General features: G+C 35.7%; 1 protein-coding gene across 1 annotated transcript; it reads right to left on the bottom strand.

Moving 5' to 3' along the window:
* Window positions 1-2,219: 2,219 nt before the first annotated feature.
* LOC145772212 (protein EFR3 homolog B-like) lies at window positions 2,220-6,126 on the bottom strand. The gene has a single exon (XM_082584062.1). The coding sequence runs from the start codon at window positions 6,124-6,126 to the stop codon at window positions 3,754-3,756; it is 2,373 nt and encodes a 790-aa protein (XP_082440188.1). The 3' UTR covers window positions 2,220-3,753.
* Window positions 6,127-9,332: the final 3,206 nt, after the last annotated feature.

The following is a 9,332-nucleotide window of genomic DNA, read 5'->3' as shown; positions in this document are numbered from 1 at the left end:
AAGGCATCTCAGGTAAAAGCAATTACAATGGAGTAAGATGCTGGTTTTGGAAATATTGTCCATGAATATCTCTTAAAAACAAATCCATCAACATTGGTATCAGCTTGGATAGCTGTTAGTGTTTTTTGACGTTTACTGTCGAATACTGTATTACACCCCAAAGGGGATAAATTGGTTTGGTGGAGACCTGTACCAGACAAAGTCACGAGGGTCATTCCTGACAAAGTTGTGTGTTAAAAATATTGCATCTATTCTATTCTGCAATCATTTTGGCTGGAATTACACATGTTTTGGCTGGAATTATCCCAATCATTCGAAATTACTGCTATCTGGCACCTTGTGACTTTATAACATATGCCGTGCCTTTGCTCGAAAAACCGCAAAATAGACTCATTGCAACTGCAAATGTTATGTGCATAGCCTTTTACTTCTCAACAGCTTTTGAGCCCCCCCCCCCCCCAAGCTAAAATGTATAATTACGGGCCTGAAATATGGTAGGCCTAGGCTACTAGTCCCAGGATTCAATCAAATAAACTGAAGTAGACAATGGCGTATTGGAAAGTACACAAAACACAATGGCGTATTGGAAAGTACACAAAAGAAAGGATTTTTGCAGGGAATGACAAAATATGACCAATTAAGCGAAGACAAATTAGAAAAATTACTTGTTACATCAATAGCAAGATGTAGCAGTCTATTAAAGAGCAACCTACTCTCAAGATAATGTCAATACGAGCAGGAAGTTTAATATTAAATCAGTATTTTTTCATATTAGCCTATTTTGATCAACCAACTTACAAATCTTTAAAAGTACTGTTGCTTCATCAACAATCCGTTTGGAAATAATGTTAGCAATTTAAGAACAGTTTATGGATTGGGGTGCAAAACGTATTTCCTGTGAGATGTGTTGCACTAACTTTTGAGTGGCAACGGCGTATTCTTATGTAGGCTATTACACACATTGCTTTAAAACCGCTGACTCCATTCCAATCAACTTATGCATGTGACAAGCTTTTTCAACATTACTTGCTATTAAAACAAAAGCTCGAAACAGGTGGGATGTGATGCATGATTATGGAGGTGACGTTGTACAGAACAGATAATAACATGGAAGAACTAGTAACAGCCAAGAAGTTGCGGGGGGCATCCATCTGATTGACGTTAATTAACCATTTCTGTGGAAATTTGCCTTGATTTTATGGTGGACCGTCAGTCATTAAAAAAATCGCAAAGGGACCATTACACAAATTGTTTGAAAAAGTTTGAGAAACGCTGATCTAAACGATACTACAAGTAAATAGCCTTTGTCTATACATATTATATAACAATAGCACATTAATCCAAATATATAAGTTATAGCAGTGCTCTTCAACCTTTTTTTCGCTGTACACCTTGTAGGCTGATATACAATTTATCAAGAACTCTTTTACCTCACATACAGTGAAGCTTAATTGCGAGCAGAAAAAAAAAAAAACTAGACAGCTGGTTATGATTATTAGACTATATGTACTAGCCTAACAGATGCTGAGCAGTTCAACTAATGTACACAACGCTAAAAAGTTGGTTTTGGAATGACTCGCTGTCATTGCATAATTGGAATCGTCATGGTTGATTGAGCCTTGAGGTCCAAACAATGTATTTTACCACCAGAGGCATTTAGATAGAACCTAAAAATAACCTTTGGTTGACTATCCCTCAACTGGGACTAAAAAATCGATAAGTTACATTTATGGGCTTCGGTGAGTATTTTCGATAATGCATCAACTCTGAAGCAGAATTCGTGTCACACTTTTCTGCAAGGTCTGCATGATGAATGCCTTTAATGCGCGCTTTTCCTGAGCTCGATAAAACTTTACAATTCTATCGAAAAAACGCAAAGTGTAACTTAGGCTAGTCGTTATTTTAAATTAGTGTCAAAAAACATTTCAAATATTTTGGAAATCATTTGTAAGAACTTTCTTGTTGTTAACATAAACGCTACCAAAAGTACTTTCTTAATTTTTTACTAATATAACAAAAGTGATAATGCAAATCCAGAAGTAGGCTGTACCCTCCGTATATCCTTTTGTAGTTGTGTCATTGCATAATTTTATCCTGCTTATTTTTGCCGAGGTCAACAAATACAACTGTTCTTTATCACCAATTTAATGTGCTCAGAATTGACGATATTATTAAATTAGAAACTGCAAAATTTATGTACAAATATGTGCACAAAATGCTGCCCCGGGCCTTTGCTGGCTGCTTTATTTTTGTAAATGAAATTCACCATCATAAAACCCGTCAGAACCAAAAAAATGATTTATATTTGCCTTCTACAACGTCAAACTCTGGTAAGAAGATGCTATGTTTTAATGGAGTGAAACTATGGAATCAAGTACCAAAAGAAATAAAAGAAAAGTCTTACAATGTTTTTAAATTTAAATATAAATGTTTATTAAAGAATTTGTACAATGATCACTCCTGAAACGTATCATCCGCTTATTTCTCTACACAATGTTTTTTTATGTTGCCCTGTGTTATTCCATTGTTAATGTATTGTTAATTCCATTGTTAATTTTTACAAATTAAAGTGCTGGTATTGTGCTATATATTATATACCGTATGTGTTGATGTTCTTAATTTTGGGTCTTTTGTTTAAATGTTTGGGTGGCAGCTGACTTTGGTGACCTTTTGGTCTTTCGCTGCCATCCTTGTTGTGCGAATTATTTGTGTTTATTGTGTTTTTGCTTTTTGTGTCTTTCTTTTTCGCCAACAAAACAAAAAATAAACTGAACTGAACTGTGTAGGTCTAGCCTCTTTAGGATCGGGTATACACTTGGGAATGCCATACAGGCTACCCGATTGAGGAGCACTGAACTATAGCGTATGAGAAGAGCCTGAAGTACAATTGGCATTACCACACTTTATAATTTACATAGATAGTGCTAAACACAGTTTGCGTGGCATGTCTTACGTATTGCATTCAACATGTTAAATAAATATTAATATTTTTGCAGTGAATGGATTCCTTGGAGATTAGGAATAAAAGTCTGAAGCAATGCTACAATACACAAAATATATTACCGGTAATCGTAAAATTATACAACGGTACAACAATAAGTTACCTTAAAACTATATGCTCAAAACATGAGAATAAACAACAATATAGATAACTATTCATTTCATTTTCAAGTGTTTGTTCCAGTGAATTTTAATTAAGTGGATGGGTATTTTAACTTGTGAAGCTGTATTTCTATGTTGTCAGAATCCAGTAAAAAACGAAAAGTAAATTGAACGTGCGTTCATCAGAATAAAATATATATAGATCATATATAATATAAACGAAAATATATTTAGATTTTCCAAGATACTCACATTATCATAAATCCTATATTATATTTCTTTTAAAGTAATCATGGAAAATTCTATTTAACTTGAAAAAATTAATGATAAAGCTTTGGTAGAGAGTTTGCTTTGTTGTACCATAGACAGACAAAAGAAAGTAATTTAAATTTTAAAACGGGTTTAGCATATTTTATCACACAAAGAAATATAACAAAATTAAAATAAACTCAATCGTTTTTGACACGTATTTTGAGGTTTTTTGATACGTTTTTGATGAGGACACAAGTAGCCTACGTGTCAAAAACGTTTGAGTATATTTTAATTATATTATATTTCTTTGTGTGATAAAATATGTTAAACCCGTTTAAGTTACTTTGCTTTGTCTGTCTATTGAAAAAATTAGGATTGTGATACAGAAAAATAATTCTTTCAAAATATGCAAACAGATGGGAATTCCATCATTTCAATTTCACCTTCCTCACTTGCAGAACTCTGTGCAGAAAAAATCTTGTCAAAGACTTTTCGTGCTTGGACCAAGGGATCGGGCTTCATTTCAGCAAGCAACTGCTCAAAGGGAGCTGTTTTAATATGCTCAGCTACCTTTCGATTCTTTTCCATCTGTTCCTTCCTTGACATAGGAGGTTTTGTGCAAACTTTCTTCAAATAATCAAAGGTTATGGCATTAGCAGACATTAACCCATCAGGAACAGTTACGACATGGGTGTTTGTGGCGGGAAACTCAATATTTATTGATTCAACATCAATCGCATGCCGATGACCATCAGAACTCAGACTATCCAAAGGTAAGTTAGCCAAAAATGGCTGGTTTAACTTTTCAGCATTGAATCCACTACTACCCGAAAGCACATCAAAGATGGCACTGCTTGTGAATGTGACCTTCAACAGTGTTTCACTGTCAGTCAATATTGGCTTTTTCACTTGTGTTTTGCGTAAGATGGTCGGACAAAGGTGGGGTGTTTTCTTCTCTCGAGTATGCAACACTTGCTCAACGTAATGCTGAAACTCTGGCACAGCCGACAGGTGAGATAAAACCAGCATATTACATCCGGTTGATGCTATGGCATTATTTGCTTGGAAAACAACGGAGTCAGAAGGATTGGAGGCTGTCAACCAATCAATTACTGCACTTTGTACAGCCAGTGTTAATTGACACAACTCCATTATTACGTCAGGAGACATGATTGAGGAGCATAATACCGAAATACAATTGAACAATGAAATAAAATTGTCTTCGTTGTTGTCATCCAATACGTAACTTTCAAACAGCCAATTGTAAATACTTGGAAGTCGACGATCAAGAAAATCAGCATCATACTTTCCAGCTGTGGATGATATCAGGCCAAGGTTTTCAACATCAGCCTGTGTAGAAACAAGAGAAAGCTTACAAAGGTTTTTGTTTTTGTCCAGCAAAGATATGAAAACGCTATGAGCTAACAATCGCTCTGCTGGATCAGTAAGTAAGGCCACCTTCAATAATGGATCCATCAAGCTAGATGATAATGATGACATATTGTTAGCTTGATAACTCTTGGAAATGCGATGCAAACATTGCAGTAAAAGATGAGAGTATATCACATCAGAACTGCTTATTTCTTCAATTGTTTCATCCGCAGTTAACACTTCATAAGTTTTATTGACATAAAATGTCATGATTTCCAATTTCTGATAGTCAGGAACAACACCAGCCAAAATTCCAGAAGTTTCAATCAGTGCTTGCTCAAAGGATTCTTGGTGCTTGCCTTCAGCTAATAATTTTAAATGCTTTGCTAATCGATTGAACACATCAATGACAGAAGGTCCAATTGCAGTGGATGCTGGAATTGGCACTATGGCACACAGGACTTGAAGCATGCTAGCTTTAACAGATTCATCTTGATGGTTGTTAGCATCTAAATGGTCTAAAAGCATCTTGACAGTTACATGACTGTATTGGCCTTGAATGGAATACATAATGACTTTGAAACACTTGATGGCAAATGAATTGTCAGGTGACCACAGCTTGTGATTATCTATGTGTGACAAAGCTGGAAATATTGCAGCAGGTACATTAGCAAAGGCTGCTCGAGAAAGAAGTTCTCGCAGTGACTCTTCAGCAACTGCCCAGGGTTGGTTTTCGTCATTAGATGGCACTGGACTGCCATCTTCATTCAGATTTTTTGTAGGACTGCTTTGCATGGTGTAAAGTAGAGAAGGAACAATTTTGTCCATGTGTTGTTTTTCCCAAATATTGACTTGCAGCTCATCGGATACTGTTTTCCTTATGACACCACGAATACCTTGGATGCCATGCAATTGAATTTTCAATCGAGCTGTATCATTGCTTTCATTGCAGTGGCACATTGAACTAAACTTTGATACAAAAAAATCATATTGCCTGTGATAAGATGGTGTGTCTTCTTCTATCTTAGAAAATTTCTCAAATGAATTGGTACCCAAAGACAAAAACTCTGGATTGTCAGATTCTAATAAAGTAGCAACCATTTTCAGAAAACTTTCAACAAAAAGATAAATTTGTTGCGCATGGCATGCTTGCAGCAATTGGTTTAATGCTTCCATAGCTATAAACACAGATTTATCTCTTCTTCTTTGTATATCCCTCGTAAGACGCTTTGCTAAATAGATTCCAATTCTGTCTAATTTTTCAGGAGCTGAAACAGCATAGTATGTTAGCTTTTCCATTTCACTTCGAACCAGACCTTCTTCTTGAACAGAAGGAAATATATTATCCACTAATCGCTTATACCGTGGCTTAAATGCTGTGCAGCAGCCACAACTTGCCATGGTTATATAACTGCGACGGTAGTATTAAATATCCTTTATGATATTCGCAACAAACCTAAAGAGATAATAAAAAAGTTAATTTTAAGGATTAGTACCGTACCTCCAAATATCCATTGTTAGGGATTTTTGCCATCTTCAAAAACTGGCAGATGCCAGACTTTTATTGCTATCAAATCATATGGAACTCAAAATGGTACATGACATGATCAAGAAATACAACAAAGTGGTTGCTCAAATCAAATCAGAAGAGCAAAGTTATCGTGTATCAAACATTAAAATTAATAGTGTAAGTCCATTTGCATTAGTTGATAAATCTATTAGGAAGCAGACAAGTAACAAGGGATTGTCGGACCCTAACGGTATCCAACAATAATCTGTGTTATCACATAAAAAATAGAAATATTACAGTACAGTATATATTAGGGTGGGCCGTTATTGACTTTTTTTCGAAATTCAAAAACGGCTAGTCATAAAAAGTGGCACATGTATGAAAAAATCACGTGTGCAAAATTTCATCAGTTTGGGGGTGCATCTTCTGCCCCCGCAGGGGGGTCAAACTTTCAATTTTTTGAAAAAAAGGAGAAATTTCACTTTCCGTTTTAACAGAATTTTTTTTTATAACTTTTCTACTGGCTAGTTATAAATTGTAAGTGGGATGTACCCAGAACTTTCCAATGCAAAGGCATGGTCAAAGCTTAAGGTTTACTGCCCCCGCATCGACGACCAAAATGCTGAATTTTCACCAATTTGAGATGCTATTTTGTCATTGCTCAATAAACAAATTTGTCGCAAAAGGGCGAGATTGTGTTAACGCTGTACGCTCATTTATGTTCTGTCCACTAACTTTGCAGGATGATACGAATGAGGTACGAACATCAGTACATTTTCATGACAAAGAGTTTCAAAAAAAATGAATATCCTTTTGAAGTCAAATTCTAGAGGTGGGCCTAAATTTTAGCAAAATTTGGACCAAATGAAAGAATCTGCAAAGCAAAAATATTTGAAATTGGTTGTTGTAGCCTAAGTGTTCCAATTTTCTGCAATGTACTTGCCCGCAGGAAAATCGTGTCCCTGTTACAAAACAACAGTTCCTTCTTGATCAAAGAACAACTCGCATAATGGTGATTGATAAACATGATAAATCGGTCACAAAATCTAATTTTAAACGTTTTCCGAGGAGAGTCACAAGATCAGAACAATTCCGTTCTTTACGTGAAGACCCAGGAGCAGGCACAAGTAGCGCTTTGGTTAAAACACCTTTAACTTCTTATCAAAGCTCAGAAACTTTGTCATTCAATGAAGAACGCTGCGAAGATTTTGATTATCAACCCAGTTTTGCCTCGGAAAACCCCAGAGAAAGTAAGGTTACTTCCAGTTTAGTAGTATTTGCTGAATCATGCGATCGTACTGGTATTTCAGATCGGTCTGCAGGACTTATTGCTTTATCATTTCTACAAGATGCGGGAGTTGTAACAGATAGCGAATCTCAATCAGTCATAGATAAAAGCAAAGTGAGAAGAGCGAGAAAAAAAAAAGAGGTTTACAACTCAAATGGAAAGTAGGCCTATCATGTGCATAAATTCGCAAAGCATATAGCCTAGCCTATATGTTGATGGCTGAAAAGATTAAACCATCAAACAAAATGAAATTGCTGGGCGACTTCGAAAACATTTCGCAGTTGAAGAATACATTACTTTATTTGAGGAGCCAAGTTATCATTTCATTGGTCATTTTACTGCAGCCAACTGATCTAATGTGTCAATAGCTACCGGGATTCTTGAATATCTTGGATCCAATAAAATTAGCTACGATAATGTAATGGCAGTTGGATGTGATGGAACCGCAATAAACACAGGTCAAAAAGGCGTCGTGATAAAGGTCCTGGAAGATCATTTCCAAAACCCACTTCAATGGTTATTATGCCTACTCCATAGTAATGAATGCCTCTTAGGCATCTTATAAAAGATATGGCAATACTAGCAGACCTGATAGCTTCACTGGGCCCATTATAAAGCAGCTAGCCACTGTCACACAACTAGATGTTGTCAAATATAAAGCAGTTCTGGCACCAGAGATTGAAATTGATGAAAATGATCTCAGCACTGACCAAAAATATCTTTTACACATGCACAGAGCAGTGAAAAGTGGAGATATATAAATTCATTTCGCATATAGGAGTCCAGGTATGATGAACTACTCAAGATGGTTGAACACAGCCAATAGAATTCTATGTTTACATGTTGCATCTAACGCGTCAGCTGTATTGGTGGATCGTGTGGACTATATTATGAATGTTTACATTCCAGTATGGTTTGCCATTACAAAGGAAAGCAATTTCACTAATGGCCAAAAACATTTCTTTAAAATTCTACACTCTGCTCAGAAGCTATCGAATAAAGCTATCAATATCCTCAACAAAGTAATATAGAGGAATGCGTATTATGCCCATCCTGAAAACATTTTGATTGCAATCATATGTTATACCAAAGATTATGTAAGGGAACTAGGATGGAGAAGAATTTTCAATTCAAGAATATTATCATCTCACAGCACTCGTCAGCAAAAATTCACCCTGTCAATATTGCAGTTCAGTTCTGAACGTTACTTTGAGATGATAGACTGGCAAAATATTTCAGTTACGGAACCCACAGCGATGCGTGGTGTTGAAAGCAATGTGATAAAAGAGCACATCAAAAAAAGATGCCTCCACAACAGTTGTTTTCTACGTTTTCTTTGCCACACACAACAGATACTCATCACATGTGGTGGACAGCGTTGAAAGAGATGGGTAACCTACATTAAAGCAATATTAAAATCAAGGAAAAAAAATTCCTAAGTTCCAGTCGAAACAAGATTTTATGATTCATTAGACTTCAGCCAGAACTAAATTTGAGCTATAATCTGGGGAACTGGCTAAAAGATCTTGTTGTTTGTTGTATTTTTGACACAATTTCGTTTTTTTTTGTGAACACAAGTTCTTTATTATCATTACATTGCTGTCAAACAAAGTTTACTCTTGTATGTGGTTCTGTAGTAGCCTATCAAGTGAACGTTTAATGGTTTGTAAATGACAAATTTGTGTAAACAAAATCATGATAACAATTCACGTGGAACTGTACAGTACATTCCAGTTACGGAACCTGCAGATCATATTGCTTTTATTCTGAAGTAAATTATAGGTTGCGTTTTATAGCTGCAACTGATCA

The sequence above is a fragment of the Aplidium turbinatum genome, chromosome 6 (genome assembly GCF_918807975.1).
Source record: "Aplidium turbinatum chromosome 6, kaAplTurb1.1, whole genome shotgun sequence".
Taxonomy (NCBI): domain Eukaryota; kingdom Metazoa; phylum Chordata; class Ascidiacea; order Aplousobranchia; family Polyclinidae; genus Aplidium; species Aplidium turbinatum.
This window is presented reverse-complemented; position numbering and strand designations above follow the sequence as displayed.